Below are 22,587 nucleotides of genomic sequence, written 5' to 3' on the forward strand. Positions count from 1 at the left end.
CAGGCCCCAGGGATGCCAGGCTCCAGGGCTGCTTTGGAGGTGGCCTTATCCCCGCCTCACTGAGGTCTCAGCCCTCCCCAAGCTCTCTAGTTTCCCAGCCTGGAAGGTGACCTTCCCCTTCCTCTTTCCCCCTCCCAAACCTACCCGAGGCCCAGGAGGGGCGCTGCCCTCAGAGACGACCAACAGAGCAGCGGAGAGAAGCTCTGGGCAGCCCCGTTGGTCTCAGGCAGGAAAAAAGGAGAGTAGAGACCACCTTCAAGGCCAATGCATCTATTCCTGTGCCAGGGAAAGGTTTGGGGGCACAAAGCTAGGGTTGCCAACTGGCCTGGAGGCAACTTGGGGAATGGCTGCGTCTCATTGGTAGAGTCTCTGCTCGGCATGCAGAAAGTTCCAGGTTCGATCTCTGGCCTCCCCAGTTTGAAGAAGGATTTGGCCATCTTATTCTGTGGGGGATCAGCTCAGGGCATGCCGTGTGTGCCTGCAAAGGGATTTCAGAGACAGTCTGGGAGGGGAGGCTGCTGCATGACCAGTTAGCACTGTGGAGGTTTTTACATCCTTGTTTACAAGCACTCTGCACATCTGAAGGAGAAGCAGTGCAGGAAGAGAGCGACTCTGTTCAGTTAGCTTCAGCTGCAGGTGACTGAATCTCTCCCAGGAAGGCAGGCAGTGAACCTGGAGAGGAGATGACAGAGCGGGGATCCGATAGCCATCTAAAAGGGTGCCATATTGAGGATGGAGCAGAGTTCTTCTCTCTTGCCCCAGAGGGACAGACCAATGGGATTAAATTAATTCAAAAGAAATTCCGGAAGAAGTTCCGGACAGTTAGAGCAGTTTCTCAGTGGAACAGGCTTCCTCGGGAGGTGGTGGGTTCTCCATCTTTGGAGATTTTTAAACAGAGGCTGGACAGCCATATGACGGAGAAGCTGATTCTGTGAAGGTTCAAGGGGGTGGCAGATGATAGTGGATGAGCGAAAGGGTTGTTCCTGCATAGTGCGGGGGGTCGGACTAGATGACCCAGGAGGACCCTTCCAACTCTATGATTGGAAATCATTTCCAATAAATTGTGACCAAGGGAATCTCACTTGCCCCAGCAGACAATGGTGCTCCAGTCAACTTTTAATCATACAAAATCTTATCTGACACAAAACAGAGCCTCAGTCTGGAAATTCAACTTTTGTGACCTGCACCTCCATAGCAAGGGAGACGTTGAGGGTCACTCCCAAGTTCTTGATAGTCTGTATAGCTGTCAACTGGACTCTGTCAAGGCAGGGGAGACACGCTTGCTTTCCTGGACCCTTCCTTTCCAGCCACAGGACCTCCATCTTCAAGGGATTGACCTTCAGGTGGCTTTGCTGAAGGTCCGTCACAGCTCCCAGTCACTCAGCCAAATATTCAGGTGGAGGACTCGGCCGATCACTCATTAACAGAAAAAGCTGGGTGTCATCCACATACTGGAGATGCCCAAGCCCATCTCTCAGAACCAGGATGTTAAATAACATTGGGGAAAGAATCACGTCCTACTCCTCCCTGAGGGCAACTCTCAGTAGTCAACCTTGGAGAAAGGAGACCTGCCACTTCCGTTCTGACCTTGTGTCCATGAGGCGGTGAGCTAAAGCAGTGCTGACCTGCCTCAGAGCTTATCTGTAAGAGCAACCAGAGCTGTTTCTACTCCACGGCCAGGTCACAAACCAGACTGCAATTGGTGCAGGGCCGGTGTTCCATCTAGGCATGCCTTTATTTGGCCTATGGCCACCTGCTCAACCAATCTTTCCTAGAAACACGCGATGTGAGACGGGGCAGTAGCTGTCTGGGTCTCATGGGTGCCATGATGGCTTCTTCTAGAAGGGCTGAACCACCATCTCTTTTAAGCTCCCCAGGAAGATCCCTGAAGGCAAGGACAAGTTCATTCTTTGCCAAAGAGGGCTCCCAGTCCTCTCATCTCTTGGTTTTATGAGCCATGGGTAGTGGGGAAAGGGCTCACTTGTTTATTTCTCCTGCTCTCTAAAACGTAGGTTCGGGTCTGTGTCTGCAAACAGGCCTCAAATGGATCTTTCTGCAAAAGGATGTGTTTCCAGTTAAGCCCCAGACTAAATTGTCCTTCGGGCTCACACCTGCAGCCTGGACGCTGTAACCACTTGCTCTCTCCATTCAGTGTTATTTTTTGCATGGTAAAGGTATTATATAATTGCACAACACCCTAGTTGGAGTTGATTCCTTTAGTTCGCCCCTTGCATCTTGGGGGAAGGGATGGAGGCTAGAACGGGTTCAAGCAGATATGTACCTCAAACCCTTTCTCTTTATTCCTCTCCTCTCACCACCATCCCCCAATGTCCCCCAATGGTTCCTCCCAGGCCTCCCCCCTTCCCCACATCAGAAGATGTGTGCGCTTTTTTTGCTACTAATGCTTCCTTTCTTCCTTCCCTCACAGCAGTCAATATTATACTTGTTGGCAAACAAATGTATAAGTTTATACAAAGTCCTGTGACCCCTCTCCCAACCACCTGTATCTGCAGGAGCTACTCCCTGGCTTTCCTTCTTTGATAAGGAGCAGGAGGATTCCACAGCAGGGAACTGTATTATGGGGCTTATGGCTGAAGCTTTTCCCACCCTGAAAGTCTGTATGCAGCTCTTCCCCTGGTGTGGACCAGGTTATGCACAAGCAGGGAGTATTCCGAATGACGCCTGTTCCACACTCCAAGCATTTGTACACTTTGTCCCAGTTTAGCTTCTTGGATGGTAAGTCAGGCTAAAGTAGTTGCTGAAGTCTATTTTATGCTCTGAAAATTTGAAGTGTTTTTACCTTGTATGAATTCTTCGAAGGACAATAAGTTTTCTGCTACAACAAAGTCCGAGGATTTATATGGTTTCTCCCCTCTGTGGATCCGTTGATGGACAGTAAGTTGTGATCTTTGAGCAAAGCTCTTTCCACACTCCAAGCATTTATATGGTTTCTCCCCCGTGTGGATTCGTCGATGAGCACTAAGATTGAAGCTCCGAAGAAAGCATTTTCCACAGTCCAAGCACTTATATGGCTTCTCCCCTGTGTGGATTCGTTGATGAGATGTAAACGTGCCAATCCAAGCAAAATTCTTTCCACAATCCAAACATTTATATGGTTTCTCCCCTGTGTGGATTCGTTGATGCCCATTGAGGTCTCCCTTCCCAGTAAAGCTCTTTCCACACTCCAAGCATTTATATGGTTTCTCCCCTCTGTGGATTCGTTGATGGACAGTAAGTTGTGATCTTTGAGCAAAGCTCTTTCCACACTCCAAGCATATATATGGTTTCTCCCCTGTGTGGATTCGTCGATGAGCACTAAGGTTGAAGCTCCGAAGAAAGCACTTTCCACAGTCCAAGCATTTATATGGTTTCTCCCCTGTGTGGATTCGTTGATGGGCACTAAGGTTGTCTCTTCGAACAAAGCACTTTCCACAATCCAAGCATTTATGTTTCTCCCCAGTGGGGATTTGTTGAGGGCCAGTGAGGTCTCCCTTCCCAGTAAAGCTCTTTCCACATTTCAAGCATTTAAATGATTTCTCCCCAATGTGGATTTTTCGATGGTCAGTAGGTTGTGAACTCTGAGCAAAGCTCTTTCCACACACTAAGCATGTATATGGTTTTTCCCCAGTATGGAGACGCTGATGAAAAGTAAGCTGTGAACTCCAAGCAAAGCTCTTTTCACAATCCAAGCATACGTGTGGTTTCTCCCCTGTGTGAATTTTCCACTGTCTCTCATACGCCCGGGATTCAGCACCTGGAGAAGCAGGGAATTTGTTGCCCCTCTCCTGTTTCATTCCAGGGTTTCTTCCATCAAGTTGTTCTTCCAATAAGTGCTGTTGTGATTCTCCCTTGGACTTATTCCGGGCACCATCAGCTTCTAGAATGAAGGGAAATGGTCATCACGGAAAGCATCTGACACAGTAGATCATAAGCTACTAAGTCACCACCTCGCCAACTCTGGAATACAATGGATAGCCTTTCAATGACCAGTCTCTTTCCTTCAGGGTCGCAGTAAGAGAGAACCCATTTCAATGCTAGCAGCTCCTATGTAGAGTGCTGCAAGGAGCAGTTTTCTCCCCAATCCTATTCAGTGTCTTTACACACCCTCTTGCCCAGCTGATATGGAGATTCAGACTGGGATAACACCCATCTTTTCCTCACAATGGACGGACAACCTGACTCATCCCTTGGCTCCTTTGCCAGAGCAAGGGCTTTCTCTATCCTGGCACCCAGAGCACACTATACTCCACCAACATCAAGAAGCTGGTGATCCCTGGGCCCAGGGAAACTGGACTGACCTTGACCAGAGCCAGGACTTTCTCCATCCCAGCCCCCACCTTGTGGAATGAACTCCCAGTTGACCACAGGGCCCTGCCAGAGCTGAACTAATTCTGAAGGGGAAGCATCTTCTCTGGCAAACCCGTCTTGTTAAAAGGACAGACAGGAAGGATCTACCAACCCACGTCTTCCAAAGGGTGAGCAGGAAGTAGCCTCTCTGACAGAGCCTTGGTAAATTGCAAACATCAATAATGTAGAATAATTAATTTCAGCATCGATCAACTAAATTCAAAGGGGCCCTTACCGAGAGAGGCCACATTCCCCAAATTCTCCAACGTGACTTCCATGGCCAGGGCCCTCTGGCCGGGATCCAGCAGCTCCCACTCCTCCCGGGTGAAGTCCACGTCCACCTCCTCAAAGGACACGGGGCCTTCCTCGGTCCGAGCCGGCCGCATAGCGGATGCTGCCGCCCCAGGAGAAAGAGCAGACGGCCCGGGAAGCGCTGGGGAGGCCGCCCTGAAGCCTGGGAAGAAAAGGACAAATCCAGACTCACAGACACAGGCCAAAGGGCCAGCGACAGCAATCAGTTTGGGGCATCTTGGGGTGTGAGACAAGAGACAAGTCACCCATCTTGGGACCTTTGCAGCAGGCCAGGCCCACGGAGTCCTCACCTGGGGAGGTGTCCCAGGCTGGGTCCTCCTCTTTGACGGCCCCAAACTGTGAATTACGGCAGGTCTTGGACGGATCTTTTCCTGACTCAGCAGACGCCTCCATGAATGGTCCACGCCCCTGAAATGCCAGGCAGGAGACACAGAGAGGAGTCAGACAAATAAAGTGGAGGATTCTCCCCCTCTTCACTCCCTGCTGCTGTCAGTGGGGCTGGGATCTTCTTGTGCTTCCCACATGTAAATAACATTAAAGAGCAGGAGGCTTTAAACAGACAGTAATGAACTGGATGGCCTGATCCAATAGGGCTTCTCTTATGTCCGGAGTTTTACATCCTGGGTCATAACCCAGATGGGGCACGAAAGCACACGAAGGCCCTTTCCCAAGTCTGAGCCCGTTTTTACTACCCAACGGAGTCTGAAAGCAGCTCACAAACCGCTTTCCCTTCCTCTCCCCACAACAGGCCTGAAGTAAAGAAGGTGGGGCTGAGAGAGCTCTGAGGAGACTGGGACTGGCCCAAGGATATGTGCAGATTAAAGGCAGCCGGGCGGGAGGGAGGGGGGGAATCTCATCTGCGAAAAGAAGCCTGAGGAAGCACTGCCACCCCCTCACCTGCTCTCTCTGCGGCTGGGCCTGGCTGAGGAGGAAGCCTTCGGCCAGGGCCACCGCCTGGGCGCTGCTCTCCGGCCGGCACTCCCGCACCCAGCCCTGCATCTCCCGGGGCAGGAGGGCCAGGAACTGCTCCAGGGTCACCCGGTCCAGCATCTGCCTCTTGGTGCTCCTCTCCGGCTCCAGCCAGCGGCTGCAAAGTCCGTGGAGCCGGCTGCAAACCTCCCGGGGCCCCGGGGCATCTTCGTAGCGGAACTGCCGGAACTGCTGGCGCTGCACATCTGGAGGGGGCCCCCCGTCGTCTCCCGGGCTCCCCTGCAGCTCCCTTGTGCTCCCGGCCTGGTTGGCATCAGGGCCCCTCCCGGCTCCCCCGCCTGCTGGGCCCCGCCCTCGCCCTCCCCCTCCCCTCATCCCCCCCCGGGCCCCCCTCGGCCACTGGACTGTCCTCCGCCGGGACCTTCTGCAGCCCACTGGGCCACTCTGCACATGCGCAGAGATCTGCCACAGACCGCTTCCGGGGGACGCTCCACCGGCCTCGAGGGGAAGTCCTGCCGGGCGGATATGACGCAGAGACTCCTCCAGGCGCCTTCCCAAGGACCTCCCACGAGCCTCTCCCCGCCGGAAAAAAGCCAAGGGGCGGGGCGGGGGCAGCCACGTGCCCTTCCGCCTCGGCGGCCTCTCTAGGAAGGGGGACTTGTTCCTATTAACCCTTCGGCGGAACCTCCCCTGCAAGCCACCCTCCAAAGGCCCGACTGGGGAGCGGCTGGAGACCGGGGGAAAGGGGGGCTCCCGCCCACGAGGGGTCCCCCGCTACTTTGAGGGTTGCCAACCTCCAGGCAGCGCCTGGAGACCCCCTCCAGAGCGTAGAGGTCAACTCCCCTGGAGAAAGGGGACTCTCTGGCTTTAGGAACCCCACTTAGGTTCCCCCCAGACTCCGCCCCCCAATCCCCAGGGATTTCCCACCCCCAGCGCTGGCCGGTAAGGACAGATCCGGGGGTCTCCATGGGATGGAACTGGAGAATAGGGAGCAGCTTCTGGGCAGGCTCACTGGCTTGAGCCACCTAGGCAGCGTTTCCTATCGTTGGGCTGCTGTGATGGATGGAGTCTCGCTCATGACCCCCTCCTGAGGCCCCCATCCTGAACCTCCCCTCCTCAGGCCCCACCCCCCAATCACCAGGTCTTCTCTTTTGGGAACCCAATTTTCTTCCCACCCAACAGCCAACTGAGCTTTCTGTGTCTCTCTCTCTGTTAAGCCCCCCCCCCCCCCGCCTAGGAAGGCTGTGGCTTGGGTGGGGGTTCCCCTGTCCCCCACCCCATTCCCTCCCTCTCAGCCATTCCCCAACCTGAGTTTTGTCTGCCTCCCGTCTTCAGTTCTTTTTTATCCCCCCCCCCGATTTCTCCTGTTTTTCTCCACAGCGGGGCCAATTTCCTCCTCTGCCTCTTTTTAGCCACAAAACAGGCCCCTGAAGTAAGTAAGGCAGAAATTCTGTGACTGGACCAAAATCATCCAATGAGTCTCTGCAGGAAGGTGGGGATTCGAACCTGGGCCTCACAGACCATACTGTGAAGCTCTGACCGCTCTACCTCAGAAGCACTCCTGCAGTGAGCGGCTGGCAAGCTCCTAGGTTGGCCCCCAGCTAGAGGGATCACCATAGATCCCAAGGACTCTGTATGGAATGTTCACACAAACTCCCCCAATCAGAATTTAATGGGTTTCTCCCCTCTATGAATTCCTGGAATGGCAATAGGTCTTCAACTACAGTAATATATCTTCACATGCTCAGAGCCTTTATTTCTCTCCTTTCTGGATTCTATGATCAGGATTAAGGGTTGAATTCAGAATAAAGCACTTTACACAACCACACTTCATATAGTTTTTGCCATGTAGATTTGTTGTGGAATATTAAGGGTGTGACTGAGCAAAGCTCTTTCCATGTAGCAGGCATGCATTATGGATTCTACCTTATGGATTCTTTGGTGTTTTATAAGATTTTTCGTCTGAATAATGGTTTTTTCATCATTCCAAGCATTTATATAGTTTCTTGCCATTGCATAGGAAGATTGGGTATAAGATCGACACAACTCTTTGCATAGTATCTGGTTTCTCCCTGGTGTAGATACGTTGATGGGCACTAAGATAGAAGTGCCTACGAAAGCTCTTTCCACAGTCCAAGCATTTATAAGGCTTCTCCCTAGTGTGGATACGTTGATGAGCAATAAGATGGATCCTCTGAACAAAGCTCTTTCCACAATCCAAGCATTTATACGGTTTCTCCCCTGTATGGATTCGTTGATGGCCAGTAAGATTGGTCCTCCAAACAAAGCTTTTTCCACAATCTAAGCATTTATATTGTTTATCCCCTGTGTGGATTTGTCGATGGCTAGTAAGACTCATCCTCCAAACAAAGCTTTTTTCCACAGTCCAAGCATTTATATGGTTTCTCTCCAGTGTAGATTCTTCGATGGCCAGTAAATTGTGAACTATGAGCAAAGCTCTTTCCACATACCAAACATTTATATGGTTTCTCCTGTGTGAATTCGTTGATGGCTAGTAAGACTCATCCTCCAAACAAAGCTTTTTCCACAGTCCAAACATTTATATGGTTTCTCCCCTGTGTGGATTCGTCGATGGCCAGTAAGACATGAACTACGAGCAAAGCTCTTTCCACACTCAGAGCATTTATATGGTTTCTCCCCTCTGTGGATTCGTTGATGGACAGTAAAGTATGATCTTTGAGCAAAGCTCTTTCCACACTCCAAGCATTTATATGGTTTCTCCCCAGTGTGGATTCTTCGATGGCCAGTAAATTGTGAACTATGAGCAAAGCTCTTTCCACATACCAAACATTTATATGGTTTCTCCCCTGTGTGAATTCTTTGATGAGTAATAAGATATGGGTTCTGAGCGAAGCTCTTTCCACACACCAAGCATTTATATGGTTTCTCCGCTGTGTGGATTCTTCGATGGGCATTCAGTTGTGAACTATGAACAAAATTCTTTCCACACACCAAGCATTCATATGGTTTCTTTCCTGTGTGGATTTGTTGATGGCCAGTAAGTTGTGAACTATAAGCAAAGGTCTTTCCACACTTGGAGCATTTATATGGTTTCTCCCCTGTGTGGATCCGTTGATGAACACTAAGATATGCATTCTGAGCAAAGCTCTTTCCACATTCCAAGCATTTATATGGTTTCTCCCCAGAGTGGATTCTTCGATGGCCAGTAAATTGTGAACTATGAGCAAAGCTCTTTCCACATACCAAACATTTATATGGTTTCTCCCCTGTGTGAATTCGTTGATGGCTAGTAAGACTCATCCTCCAAACAAAGCTTTTTCCACACACCAAGCATTCATATGGTTTCTCCCCTGTGTGGATTCGTCGATGGCCAGTAAGATGCGAACTATGAGCAAAGCTCTTTCCACACTCCAAGCATTTATATGGTTTCTCCCCTCTGTGGCTTCGTTGATGGACATTAAGTTGTGATCTTTGAGCAAAGCTCTTTCCACACTCCAGGCATTTATATGGTTTCTCCCCAGTGTGTATTCGTCGATGAATAGAAAGATTTGAACTCTGAGCAAAGCTCTTTCCACACTCCAAGCATTTATATGGTTTCTCCCCCGTGTGGATATGAAGATGATTAGCAAGCTGTGAACTCCAAGCAAAGCTCTTTTCACAATGGAAGCATTTATGTGGTTTCTCCCCGGTGTGGATTGTCCAGTCTGATTCAAACACCTGGGATTGAGCACCCTGAGAAGCAGGGCATTCATTGTCCCTCCCCTGTTTAGTCCCAGCGTTTCTTCTCTTGGGTTTTTCTTCCAATGGGTGCTGTTTTGGTTCTTCCTTGAACTTATTCTGGGGATCATCAGCTTCTAGAAGAAGGGGAAAAGGCCATCATTAACTATTCTCGATAATGACAGAAAAAGGGTTCACTGCAAAGGGAGACATTTCCTGCCATACATTGACTTGCTTTGGATTGTTACTTAAAGTTTACTTCAGTGACAGGGAAGGGGACCCAACAGAACTTCCGGAGTGAGAGGAAGTATCTCTCTGGAGGCTGGTGGCCAGGAGGGCAACCCCAGGGAGAGTCTTTGGCTCTGTCTGTTGAACCTTCCAGGGATTATACTGGGCTACTCTGGGAAATGGGAGGTGGGACTAGAGGGATCTCTGGACAATCTCTGCCTAGATTGGAACACATCACAGAGCACCAATTGCTGGACAGCCAAGATGCAATAGTGTTTAATAGGTTAGGGAGGCATAAAACATAATGGCAGGAAATCGACCTTGGGGTGTTGAACTAAAGCTTGGGGTGTTATATCAGGGCAAAAACAGGTCAGGCCAGATCAATACTTTGACCAGCAACAGAACAGAATACAATCATGGCAGAAAACCTGAGGATTCTGACAAGCTCTGAATTAACCTTGGCCCCACAGACTCAAACTGTGTTCTGTTTATAGTGACTGTGGAAGTTCCTTACAGGCCCCCTTTTCCTAGGTGGATTTGTACAAATTGGGTCAATACAGTTGACCAGATGGGACCTTCCACAAACAATGAGCAAATACTCAGTCTATAAAACCCACCAGAAATCTAAAACCAGAACTGAAGCAAAGCAAACTATAAGCACGACACCACCCAGAAAGACACATTTTACAGCACTGACTGAGAGCCAGCCCAGTGGGAAACATCCTCTTCATCAAGGGCAGACAGGAAGCATCCTCTCTGGGAAACCCACCTCTTCCAAAGGGACCTGCAAACCCACCTCTTCTAAGAATCTCTGACAGAGGCTTCATTTCAGCACAGATGAATTCAAAGGGGCCCTTACCGAGAGAGGCCACATTCCCCAAATTCTCCAACGTGACTTCCATGGCCAGGGCCCTCTGGCCGGGATCCAGCAGCTCCCACTCCTCCCGGGTGAAGTCCACGTCCACCTCCTCAAAGGACACGGGGCCTTCCTCGGTCCGAGCCGGCCGCAGAGCGGATGCTGCCGCTCCAGGAGAAAGAGCAGACGGCCCGGGAAGCGCTGGGGAGGCCGCTCTGAAGCCTGGGAAGAAAAGGACAAATCCAGATTCACAGACACAGGCCAAAGGGCCAGCGACAGCAATCGGTTTTGGGCATCTTGGGGTGTGAGACAAGAGACAAGTCACCCATCTTGGGACCTTTGCAGCAGGCCAGGCCCACGGAGCCCTCACCTGGGGAGGTGTCCCACGCTGAGTCCTCCTCTTTGACGGCCCCAAACTGTGAATTACGGCAGGTCTTGGGCGGATCTTCTCCTGACTCAGCAGACGCCTCCATGAATGGTCCACGCCCCTGAAATGCCAGGCAGGAGACACAGAGAGGAGTCAAATAAAGGGAAGGGTTCTTCCCCACTTCACCCCCCGCTGCTCTCAGTGGGGCTGGCATCTGGTCTGGGCTTCCTTCAGTTAAGTGACATTAAAGAGAAGGAGGCTTCGAACAGATAGTAATGAATTGGATGGCCGAATCCAACAATTCTCTTCTGTTCTGAGTTTTACATCCCAGACAAAGGCCCTTTGCCATGTTTGACCCCTAAGTTGTTTTATTATACCCCGCTTGTTACTATACGAAGTAGTCTAATAGCAGCTTACAAACCCCTTTCCCTTCCTCTCCCCACAACAGGGGTCCTGTGAAGATGGGGCTGAGACAGCTCTGAGAGAACTGCTCTACAGCCTTGAGAGAACTTGAACTGGTCCAAGGCTACCCAGCTGGATGCATGTGGAGGAGGAGTAGGGAATCAAACCGGGTTCTGCCTGGAGAGGGAGGGAAATCTCATCTGTGAAAAGATGCCTGAGGAAGCACTGCAGTTCTCAGACACTTTTGTCTCTCTGGCATGAAACCCCCTCACCTGCTCTTTTTGCTCCAACGCCTGGCTGAGGAGGAAGCCTTCGGCCAGGGCCACCGCCTGGGCGCTGCTCTCCGGCCCGCATCCTCTCACCCAGCCCTGCATCTCCGGGGGCAGGAGGGCCAGGAACTGCTCCAGGACCACCCGGTCCAGCATCTGCCTCTTGCTGCGCCTCTCCGGCTCCAGCCAGCGGCTGCAGAGTCCGTGGAGCCGGCTGCACACCTCCCGGGGCCCCTGAGCATCCTCGTAGCGGAACTGCCGGAACTGCTGGCGCTGCACATCCAGCTCAATGGGGTCCTCCCCCAGGAGGAGGTCGGGCCTTGTTCTCTCCCAGAGTCCTCTGGCCCCCAGCTCTTTTCCTGCCCCCATGCTGGCTCCTGGCTTGGACTCAACCCTATGGCTCTGGAGACAGTCAGCGCCAGGCGGGGTGCCAATCTCCTGGTGGGACCTGGGGATGAACCGGATCTACCGCTCCTCTCCCGGCTAAAGAGGTCAGCTGCCCTGCAGGAAAGGGCTGCTCTGCAGGGGGGACTCCACAGCACCAGACTCCACGGGGCCCCTCCCTCTTCTAGTCCCGCCCGCCCCCTGCTCTGCCCCCAAAGTCTCCAGGCATTTCCCCACTCCGAGCTGGCAACCCCTAGAAGACCCCTCTGGAAAGGCAGCGTGCGGGGCGGCTGCTTTGCCCCGAGACCGGATGGCCAATCACCTGCCCCTCTCAGTCCCGCCCCCACCCCGCTCCCGCCATGCAGCTTAGGGGCGGAGCAGGAAGTGACCTCCACGGCCACGCCCCTCCAGGCCTCTCTAGGACCGCGGCCTTGACCGATGCTCCCTTTAACCCCTTCAGAGCCCCTCTCCCCCCAAATGGCCAGCCAGAGCCCGTTCGCTCCCGGCCAGTCGGCAGGGCAGGGCAGGGAGGCTGACGGCGGAGCTCTTTCCTCCCCAGACCACGGTTCTCCCGCCCCCTGGACAGCTCGGAGGGTCAGCAAGGGTTTTGTACACAGCAGGTCCCAGGGATGCCAGCCTCCAGGCAGGACCTGGAGATCCCCCGGAATGGGAGCTCCTCCCCAGACAGCGGAGATCAGTTCCCTCTGGAGGATTGCATTCTTTGCAGACAATGAAGAGTCAATGAATTGGCTCCGTGTTCTCAACTAGTGACGAGCGGGTGAGTTGAACTGAACTTCGCTACTGTGCAGGATAAATTGTTCTGACAGCATGCGGGATAGCATGAGGTCACCCTATAGACACACCCTTCACACCCCAGAACATAAAGAGGCCATTGCTGGATCAGAACAGTCTGCATCCTTCTAGTCCAGCATCCTCCCTCATGGTGGCCAGCCAGTTCCTCTGCAGGGCCAGCCACAGGGCAGGGAGGCCGAGGCCTTCCCCTGAGAAGACCCTCAGAAGAGCCCTGCTGGGTCAGACCAGGGAGCGTCCCTCCAGTCCAGCCTCCCGTCTCACACAGGGGCCAGCCAGTTCCTCTGCAGGGCCAGCCACAGGGCAGGGAGGCCGAGGCCTTCCCCTGAGAAGACCCTCAGAAGAGCCCTGCTGGGTCAGGCCAGGGAGCGTCCCTCCAGTCCAGCCTCCTGTCTCACCCAGGGGCCAGCCAGTTCCTCTGCAGGGCCAGCCACAGGGCAGAGAGGCCGAGGCCTTCCCCTGAGAAGACCCTCAGAAGAGCCCTGCTGGGTCAGGCCAGGGAGGGTCCCTCCAGTCCAGCCTCCAATCTCACCCAGGGGCCAGCCAGTTCCTCTGCAGGGCCAGCCACAGGGCAGAGAGGCCGAGGCCACCCCCTGAGAAGACCCTCAGAAGAGCCCTGCTGGGTCAGGCCAGGGAGGGTCCCTCCAGTCCAGCCTCCCGTTTCACCCAGGGGCCAGCCAGTTCCTCTGCAGGGCCAGCCACAGGACAGAGAGGCCGAGGCCTTCCCCTGAGAAGACCCTCGGAAGAGCCCTGCTGGGTGAGGCCAGGGAGGGTCCCTCCAGTCCAGCCTCCCGTCTCACCCAGGGGCCAGCCAGTTCCTCTGCAGGGCCAGCCACAGGGCAGAGAGGCCGAGGCCTTCCCCTGAGAAGACCCTCAGAAGAGCCCTGCTGGGTGAGGCCAGGGAGGGTCCCTCCAGTCCAGCCTCCCGTCTCACCCAGGGGCCAGCCAGTTCCTCTGCAGGGCCAGCCACAGGGCAGGGAGGCTGAGGCCTTCCCCTGAGAAGACCCTCAGAAGAGCCCTGCTGGGTCAGGCCAGGGAGGGTCCCTCCAATCCAGCCTCCCGTCTCACCCAGGGGCCAGCCAGTTCCTCTGCAGGGTCAGCCACAGGGCAGAGAGGCCGAAGCCTTCCCCTGAGAAGCCCCTCAGAAGAGCCCTGCTGGGTCAGCCCAGGGAGGATCCCTCCAGTCCAGCCTCCTGACTCACCCAGGGGCCAGCCAGTTCCTCTGCAGGGCCAGCCACAGGGCAGAGAGGCCGAGGCCTTCCCCTGAGAAGACCCTCAGAAGAGCCCTGCTGGGTCAGGCCAGGGAGGGTCCCTCCAGTCCAGCCTCCCGTCTCTCCCAGGGGATAGACAGTTCCTCTGCAGGGCCAGCCATAGGGCAGAGAGGCCGAGGCCTTCCCCTGAGAAGACCCTCAGAAGAGCCCTGCTGGGTCAGGCCAGGGAGGGTCCAGCATCCAGTCCAGCCTCCCGTCTCCCCCAGGGGCCAGCCAGGTCCTCTGCAGGGCCAGCCACAGGGCAGAGAGGCCGGGGCCTTCCAAGGAACCTCAGAAGAGCCCTGCTGGGTCAGACCAATAGTTCATCTAGTTCGGCATCCAGTCTCACACAGAGGCTGACCAATAGGCGTTGAGGAAGAACAACAGAGCACCAAGGCCGAGGCCTTCCCCTGATGTTGCTTCCTGGCCCTGGGATTCAGAGGTTTTGTGTCTCTGAAAGTGGAGCTTCCCCTCAGCCACTGTGGCTAGTAGCCATTGACAGAGTGAGCCTTCACAGATCTCATCCCTTCTTTTCTAAACTGAAAACTTCGAGACTCTTCAGTCATTCCTCACTGGAAAGGCTCCCCCAAGCCAGGGCCCCTTCTCCAAACCAAATCCAAGTCTTGTCTTCAGAGGAAGGGGGCATGCAGAATGCTCTAGCTGGCTCAAGCAAGTGAGCCCAGCCAGAAGCTGCTCCATATCCTCAAAACAGCATGTGGTGCCTATGGACCTCTGGAGGCATGTTCAGAGGCCTAAAAGCAAGGTTGCCAACTCTGGGCTAGGGAATCCCTGGAGATCGGGGGGGGGGGGCACCTGGGCATTCAGTTCTAGAGAGTCCACCCTTCATCCAGGACCCTTTCTCCAGGAGAATAGATCTCTGCGGTCAGTCGAAATTTTGGGAGGTCCCCAGGCTCTGCCTGGAGGCTGGCAATCCTCGAACTAGCAAGGAACTCACATGGGCAGAAGCCCCCCTTCCCTTGGTCTCCAGTAGCTCCCCAGTCCTGACCTGGGAGGGAGATTTGTAGGGGGTGATTCCCTCGAAGGGTTAAAGGGAACAAATCCCCTTTCCTAGAGAGGCCCCCTCTGACTTCTTCCTCCGGAAAAGTCTCAATGAAGCCGTCCAGTGACGTCACCTACCTGGTTGCCCGGAGGGGAGGGGTGGGGAGGTGAGGCTGGCAACGGGCGTAGAATTTTGGAAAAGGCAAATAGTCATCAAATGCTCTTTCCTTGCCAGACTTCCCTAGGACCCTGGAGAGATCCCCCCTGCAACTCTGGTTGCTTTCTGAGGGGCTCTGCTGCAGACCCACTTGGCTGCCCTCTGCACATGGGCAGAGTTGCCTCTGCAGGAGGTCCTAGCTTCTTGGTGAAGGCTTCCAGATCCAGCAGAGCCCGCAGTGAAATTCACAGACCAACCCTTGACTCCATCAGTGGAGGAAGGTGATCCCTGGGCCCAGGTAGAGATTCTTTGGAGGGGAAGGAGGGATGAGGGGAGAGCTGGACCCAGCAGGGGCGGCAGCCAGGAGTGGCCCTGATGCCACCCAGGCTGAGAGCAAAAGGAAGCTGCAGAAGAGCCCAGGAGACGACGGCCCCCCTCCAGATGTGCAGCGCCAGCGGTTCAGGGAGTTCCGCTACGAGGAGACGGGGGGGCCCCGGGAGGTGTGCAGCCGGCTCCACCGTTTGTGCCGCCGCTGGCTGGAGCCGGAGAGGCGCAGCAAGCGGGAGATGCTGGACCGGGTGACCCTGGAGCAGTTCCTGGCCGTCCTGCCCCCGGAGATGCAGGGCTGGGTGCGGGAGTGCCGGCCGGAGAGCAGCTCCCAGGCGGTGGCCCTGGCCGAAGGCTTCCTCCTCAGCCAGGCCCAGCCACAGGAGGACCACGAGCGGCAGGTGAGGGGGGCACAGGATGTACAATCAAGGATAGACCCGCAAAAGCCACAGAGATTGCCCCACCCTTTTTAGAACACCTCGCTGTCCTGTGTCCTGTTCCTATTCTCATCCATCTCCTCTTGGGGGGATCCCCACTTCTGTTTCAGGTGCAGGCAGAGATCACACAGGTGTGTGCCCCTGGAGCAACCTTTCCAGGTAAGTCATTTGCACCTGATGTCCTGCTTGAGTGTCAGGGGGCTGCATTTACGTCCCCCTGCTCCTGTGTGGGAAAGAGGGCCTGCTTCTCAGGTCAAAATAGACTTTCTTTTAAAAAGGAGTTTTCCTGCCTGGACCCACCTCTTGAGTTCTGCCCACGACCCCACTCAAGGAACAGGAGTGAAAAGGACAGGATGTCTCCCCAGGATGCCTTTGTCCTTCACAGGTGGTGCCATGAAGCCGGCAATGTATTCTTCGCCGTCTCTTTGTGACCCAGCAGCCTCCGTGGAGCCAGAGCAGGCAAGTGTGGAGGTGCGGATCGTGCCCCTGGGTGCCTCCCCTCCCCCCCACCCCCCACCCCCGCCCTGTCCTGGGCCTGAGAGGTTTTTCCTCTTCCCTTTCACTGCAGCCCCTGAGCTCTTGACACAAAAGGCAGGCACCTCAGGATGGTTCAAATGCTCCAGCAGCCAACCACAGTAGAACCAGCGTGGTGCAGTGCTTAAGGAGCGGCGGGCTCTGATCCGGAGAACCACGCCTGATTCCCTACTTTTCTTCCGCAGGCGGCCGGCCGAGTGACCTTGGGCCACCCGCAGTTCTCTTAGAGCTGTTCTCTCCGAGCAGTTCTTATTTATTTATTTTTATTCATTTTCTTATATTTATACACCGCCCTCTCTTGCGGCTCAGGGCAGTTTACAGAGAACATGTGTGGTTAATACTCTTGGTGCTAAGAAGCTGTCTGCCGGGGTCACCTACGACGGGGGTCATGGCCCCCCCCTTGCCATTTCCCCACTGGATGATGTTGGGGGGGGGGTGGATTTATACCGCCACGTTCTCTTTTCTATAGGCTGTAATTTTATGTCCTGTTTTAATTTTAGTGGGGTTTTAATTGTGGACTATTGTAACCCTCCACAAGCTGGTCTCGGGAGTGGCAGGAAATAAAAATCTAAATAAATAAGTTTGGTAACTTTATCATCAGCATCAACAGTAATAATAACCTCCTCAAGACATTCGACAACCATAATTGAACATTCGACTGATCATGGCTCAACTGTGCCTAGCCCCTTGATCATGACCCTGCGGAGTGTTCAGATCAGACTGGGCCACGTCAGAATGGGTGGGGGAGTCTGGGGCCCCGTCGATGGTGCCGCTGATCTCAACCAAATGCCTGGCGGAAGGACTCCATTTTGCAGCCCCCGCACAACCGGGCTGGCTCCAACAGGCCCAGATCCCTTCTGGAAGGCAATTTTGCCAGGTGGGGATCAGGACAGAGAAGGTCCTGAGCCTGGTTGACGCCAAATGTAGCTCTTGCAGCCAGGAAGCACTGGCTGGTTGGAGTTGGCTGAGCATAGGATGCTTTAGGATGCTTAGGGCTAATCCTGCGTTGAGCAGGGGGTTGGACTAGATGGCCTGTATGGCCCCTTCCAACTCTAGGATTCTATGATTCTATAGAGCTCTTCGAGGGGGCTCCCAGCCCCACCTACCACCTAGGACATCTGTTGCAGAGAGGGAAAGGGAAAGGGGTTTGTAAGCCACTTTGGGTGAACTTCGGATAGTGAAAAGTGGGGTATAAAAACCCCACTTTTCATCTTCTGCTTTTGGACTGCCCTTAAAGGGAAAGATTTGTATGATGAGAGAGGGCTTCCTCCCTCCCTCTCTTCCTTCCTTCCTTCCTTCCTTCCTTCCTTCCTTCCTTCCTCCCTCCCTCCCTCCCTCCCTCCCTCCCTCCCTCCCTCCCTCCCTCCCTCCCTCTCTCCCTTCCTTCCTTCCTTCCTTCCTTCCTTCCTTCCTTCCTTCCTTCCTTCCTTCCTGTTTTCAGGGCCTGGTGAGTTTTGAGCAGGTGTCTGTCCATTTCACGGAGGAGGAGTGGGCTCTGCTGGATCCAGACCAGAGGAGGCTTCACCGGGAAGTCATGGAGGAGAATCGTCAGGGCGTGTCCTCTCTGGGTAAGGCTCTTCTCTCCCATGATTCACAGGGGCTGAATTGTCTCCCTTTATAGAGCATTCTTTTCTGTCTATCTCCGGTTTAATAACTTCTTTCCATGATGATATTTCTCCTTTATTCTAGAGGCTGATTTTTCCCACAATAAGTCCAAGGCAGAACCACAGCAGCACCCATTGGAAGAAAAACCTGAGAGAAGAAACCCTGGAACAAAACAGGGAAGGGAGAATGAATGGCCTGTTTCTCAGGGTGCTGAATCCCAGGTGTTTGAAACACAGCGGAGAATCCACGCAGGGGGAAAATCATATAAATGCTTGGAATGTGGAAAGTGTTTTTCTCAGAGTGCCAGTCTTACTGCTCATCGACGAATCCATTCAGGGGAGAAACCATATAAATGCTTGGCATGTGGAAAGAATTTTACTCGGAGTGACACGCTTACTGCTCATCGACGAATCCACACAGGGGAGAAGCCATATAAATGCTTGGAGTGTGAAAAGAGCTTTGCTTGGAAAGGAGATCTTAGAGCCCATCAGCGTATACATACTGGGGAGAAACTATATAGATGCTTGGAATGTGGAAAGAGCTTTCCTGTGAGTGGAAAACTTGCTGCTCATCGACGAATCCACACAGGGGAAAAACCATATAAATGCTTAGAGTGTGGAAAGAGCTTTGCTTTGAAGGGAAACCTTACTGCCCATCAACGAATCCACACAGGTGATAAACCATATCAATGTCTGGAGTGTGGAACAAGCTATGCTCACCGGTCTCGTCTTACTGCCCATCAGCGTATCCACTCTGGTGAGAAACCATATACTTGCTTGGAGTGTGGAAAGAGCTTTGCTCGGAGCTCCAGTCTTAGTGCCCATCAACACATCCACACAGGGGAGAAACCATTTCAGTGCTTGGATCTTACTGCCCATCTGCATACGCACTCTGAGGAGAAACTATATAAATGCTTGGAGTGTGGAAAGAGCTTTATTCGGAGTCTCACACTTACTGCTCATCAACGTATCCACACAGGGGAGAAACCATATAAATGCCTGGAGTGTGGAAAGAGCTTTGCTTGGAAGGGAGCCTTTACTAGCCATCAGCTAAACCACACTGGGGAGAAACCATATAAATGCCTGGAGTGTGGAAAGAGTTTTGCTCAGAGCTTCCGTCTTACTGCCCATCAGTATATGCACTCTGGGGAGAAACCATATAAATGCTCAGACTGTGGAAAGAGCTTTGTTTGGAGTGCTGATCTTACTGCCCATCAGCATACGCACTCTGGGGAGAAACCATATACATGCTTGGAGTGTGGAAAGAGCTTTGCTCGGAGCTCCAGTCTTAGTGCCCATCAACGCATCCACACAGGGGAGAAGCCATATCAATGTCTGGAATGTGGAAAGAGCTTTGTTTGGAGGGCCGATCTTACTGCCCATCAACGTATCCACACAGGGGAGAAGCCATATAAGTGTTTGGAGTGTGGAAAGAACTTTGTTCGAAGTTCTCATCTCACCGCCCATCAACGTATCCACACAGGGGAGAAGCCATACAAATGCTTGGACTGTGGAAAGAGCTTTGTTTGGTGGGCTGATCTTACTGCCCATCGGCATATACACTCTGGGGAGAAACCATATAAATGTTTGGAGTGTGGAAAAAGCTTTCTTCGAAGCTCTCATCTTAGTGCCCATCAACGTATCCACACAGGGGAGAAACCATATAAATGCCTGGAGTGTGGAAAGGGTTTTCTTCGGAGTGCTGATCTTACTGCCCATCAGCATATGCATTCTGGGGAGAAACCATATAAATGTTTGGAGTGTGGAAAGAGCTTTGTTCGCAGCTCCCATCTTACAGCCCATCAGCGTATCCACACTGGGGAGAAACCATATAAATGTTTGGTGTGTGGAAAAAGCTTTGCTCAGAGTTCCGGTCTTACTGCTCATCAGCATCTGCACTCTTGTGAGAAAGCTTACAAATGCTTGGAGTGACGAAAAACATCTGTTGCTGTATGGAAAGAGCTTTTCTCTGTCACACCCTCAGTCAGCCTCAATGAATCCACATAGAAACTGTGATGCTTGGTTTGACCAGATTTCTTTACTGTGAATAAATATAATAAATAAATATATAAATAAAATCCTTAATGCCCATCTCAGGGTCCAGCGAGGGTAAGAACAAATATAAGAACTAGAAGTAAAGCCCGTTGTGCAAACAAATACAACAGCCTCTTGAATTGAACTGAAATCACCCTCACCTTGCTCCAGCACATACAGTAACAATGATTTCACTCGGTTACAGTTTACCCTGAGGACTGCCTACTCCGGCTTTGGACATTCCAAGAGATTTGGGTGGGGGGAGAATGCCTGCGGAGAGGAGAGAGGCTAGTGGGGACCTGATGCCACAGTCTGGTTGCTAAAGCCACCTTTCCCTCGATCTCAGACTCTGTAGATGGAGGTCGTTTGTAATTCCAGCAGAACTCTAGGCTCTGCCTTGAGGTTGAAGAAAATAATAGCCGTTTGAGGCAAAAAATATTCTAAATATTTAATGAATCTTTCAAATTGAAGACTTCTCTTTCAAATTCTGTTTCTTGTATAGTTTTTGTAAGAGAAATAAACGCCTTGCTTTTCTTTCAAAATCAAGTTCCTTGCAGTTATTCTTGGGAGTTCACAACAAAAAGGGGAAAATATCCTGATTCAAGTCAAGAACACCACTCAAAAAGGAGTCAAAATTAGGAAAATGTGCTCCATCCTCTGTAGGGTAAAATATGTTGTAAATCTGAACATTAATATTTATTAAAATTAAAAACCCAAGGCTTGGACTATAGCTTCATTAAAATCCAAATATATGTTCATGCTTATACCACCAGTGGCCAGACACATTTCGGGATCACTGCCTTTATCAATGGTCAGGCATAATAAATAGTAAATAAAGCAGCAGACATAAAATACAGGAACAGAAGTGTTAAATATACAGTTGGCTCCTTTACATGCAGTGATTTAATATGTTAACTATGTAGGACACTAAGGACCTCTGAAAGGAAAGAAGAAAAATTGTTATAATAGCATAATATAAATCAATATGGGGAAACTATTTCAAAAAGCTTATAAGCATACTTACTAATTGATTCTGTGGACCAGAAAGCCAGATAAACTTCTTTGAGGCCTCTTATGTTTCTGAAGCAGGCCCTGGTCCAGATGAGGACCTATAAAGTTTATAAGTACATGATTATTAGCAATTCCCCTATGATACTTATGAAGTTGCCCAGCAGTACAATGCCCAAGAATAACATCTTTCTTCCAGTGTTCAGTGAGTGTCCCATAGGAGCCAGCCTTTCTCCAAAGTATGCTGAGGAGGTGGAATGCTGTTACTCTGGATCTTTTTTATATTAGTTAACAGAATGATGCCATCAGCCATTGTTCCCAATTGAGGGAGGAGAAAAATCTCAGTGTGCAAGGGAGAGGGGGAAGGGGGGGAAAAGAAAGATAGATCCAGAAAGAACAAATAAAGAAAACATGGGCACTGCTGCTCACTTTGCCGGTCTATGTCTTCATTCACTCCAAAGGGCCGAAGTGTTTTCCATTTATGGATCCAGAAGGCTTCTCTCATTTTTAGGCGTCTGACCTGCTGAGGTCGATGAGCTTGGGCCTGTTCCAGCACCCAGAAGCAGAGCTGGTTGTCTTGAGGCCCAAGGCCAAACCAGTCCTTGACCAGAGGAAGCAGCTGCAATGCTCACATATTTGTGTTTTAATACTTCGAGTGTATCCAACATAGACCGCTTCTGCGGGGGAGGAACTTCATCCGACAAAATGCAGGACATCTATGCTTCATGTATTTCAGACCAAGTTCCTAAGCAGGGAATTCTTCAGTCAGTAGCACGGCTGGGAACCAGACTTGAGAGGAACCGTGGAGGCCATCTAGTCTGACCCCTGGGTCCATCCTCCAGGGCAATCTCAGCAGGACCCCTGATCAGACGTAGACATGCCCTGCTTCCCTTTGGGTCTTGTACTCGTGCCCTTAGAATGAGATGCCAGGAAGAGGCTGCAGGCAGGGAAGGATGGGATCTACTGCCCATGAGGGCTGACTCCACCCCAAGCGTCTTGGGGGCGGCAGGAACACCCCCTTTCCCCACCCCAAGCTAAGCCACAACTAGTTCACAAGGCTCCCCTTGGGGAAGGAGCAGCAGCACAGCCAGTGCCTGGGAAATGCAGTAAGAAGAACAAACAAAACGCTGTCTTGAAGCCGCCTCTGACTGAATTCGGCACTCGGTCCAGGAGGATCAGCACTGTCTACTCAGACCAGCAGTGGCTCTCCGGGGTCTTTTGGATCACCTCCGGTCTGATCTTTTAGCTGGAGATGCTGAGGATTGAACCTGCGACCTTTTGCATGTCAAGCAGATGTTCTATTACTGAGCCACAGGTCTCCCCCCCCAAAGAAAGAAAGAAAGAAAGAAAGAAAGAAAGAAAGAAAGAAAGAAAGAAAGAAAGAAAGAAAGAAAGAAAGAAAGAAAGAAAGAAAGAAAGAAAGAAAGAAAGAAAGAAAGAAAGAAAGAAAGAAAGAAAAGCTGCTTCACTTCTTCAGGGCGATTTTCTGGAATAGAATATGGTAGGTGCATAGAGTTGCCAGCTGTGGACTGGGAAATACCTGAGGTCTTTGGGGGCAGAGCCAGGAGTGGGTGGGATCTGCAGCAGAGAGGGACCTCAGTGGAGTCTAATGCTATGGACTCTCCCCCCCAAG

At 52.2% G+C, this 22,587-nt stretch overlaps 2 protein-coding genes across 2 annotated transcripts in view; one reads left to right on the forward strand and one right to left on the reverse strand.

Moving 5' to 3' along the window:
* LOC143833806 (uncharacterized) overlaps positions 1–22,279 on the forward strand; it is a 36,460-nt gene extending 14,181 nt beyond the window's left edge. Inside the window, 6 exon segments of the mRNA XM_077330032.1 lie at positions 15,313–15,738; positions 15,885–15,933; positions 16,160–16,245; positions 17,750–17,876; positions 17,998–19,814; positions 19,816–22,279. Coding sequence (XP_077186147.1) covers positions 15,313–15,738; positions 15,885–15,933; positions 16,160–16,245; positions 17,750–17,876; positions 17,998–19,814; positions 19,816–19,959 — 2,649 coding nt within the window. The 3' untranslated portion in view covers positions 19,960–22,279.
* Positions 74–12,127, reverse strand: LOC143834144 (uncharacterized). The gene is given in 7 exon segments (XM_077330750.1): positions 74–3,653; positions 7,685–7,966; positions 7,968–8,082; positions 8,084–9,425; positions 10,376–10,594; positions 10,743–10,860; positions 11,414–12,127. Coding segments are annotated over 7 exon segments (3,330 nt in total). The 5' UTR covers positions 11,780–12,127; the 3' UTR covers positions 74–2,765.
* Positions 22,280–22,587: the final 308 nt, after the last annotated feature.

This window comes from Paroedura picta, chromosome 3 (genome assembly GCF_049243985.1).
Source record: "Paroedura picta isolate Pp20150507F chromosome 3, Ppicta_v3.0, whole genome shotgun sequence".
Classification (NCBI taxonomy): domain Eukaryota; kingdom Metazoa; phylum Chordata; class Lepidosauria; order Squamata; family Gekkonidae; genus Paroedura; species Paroedura picta.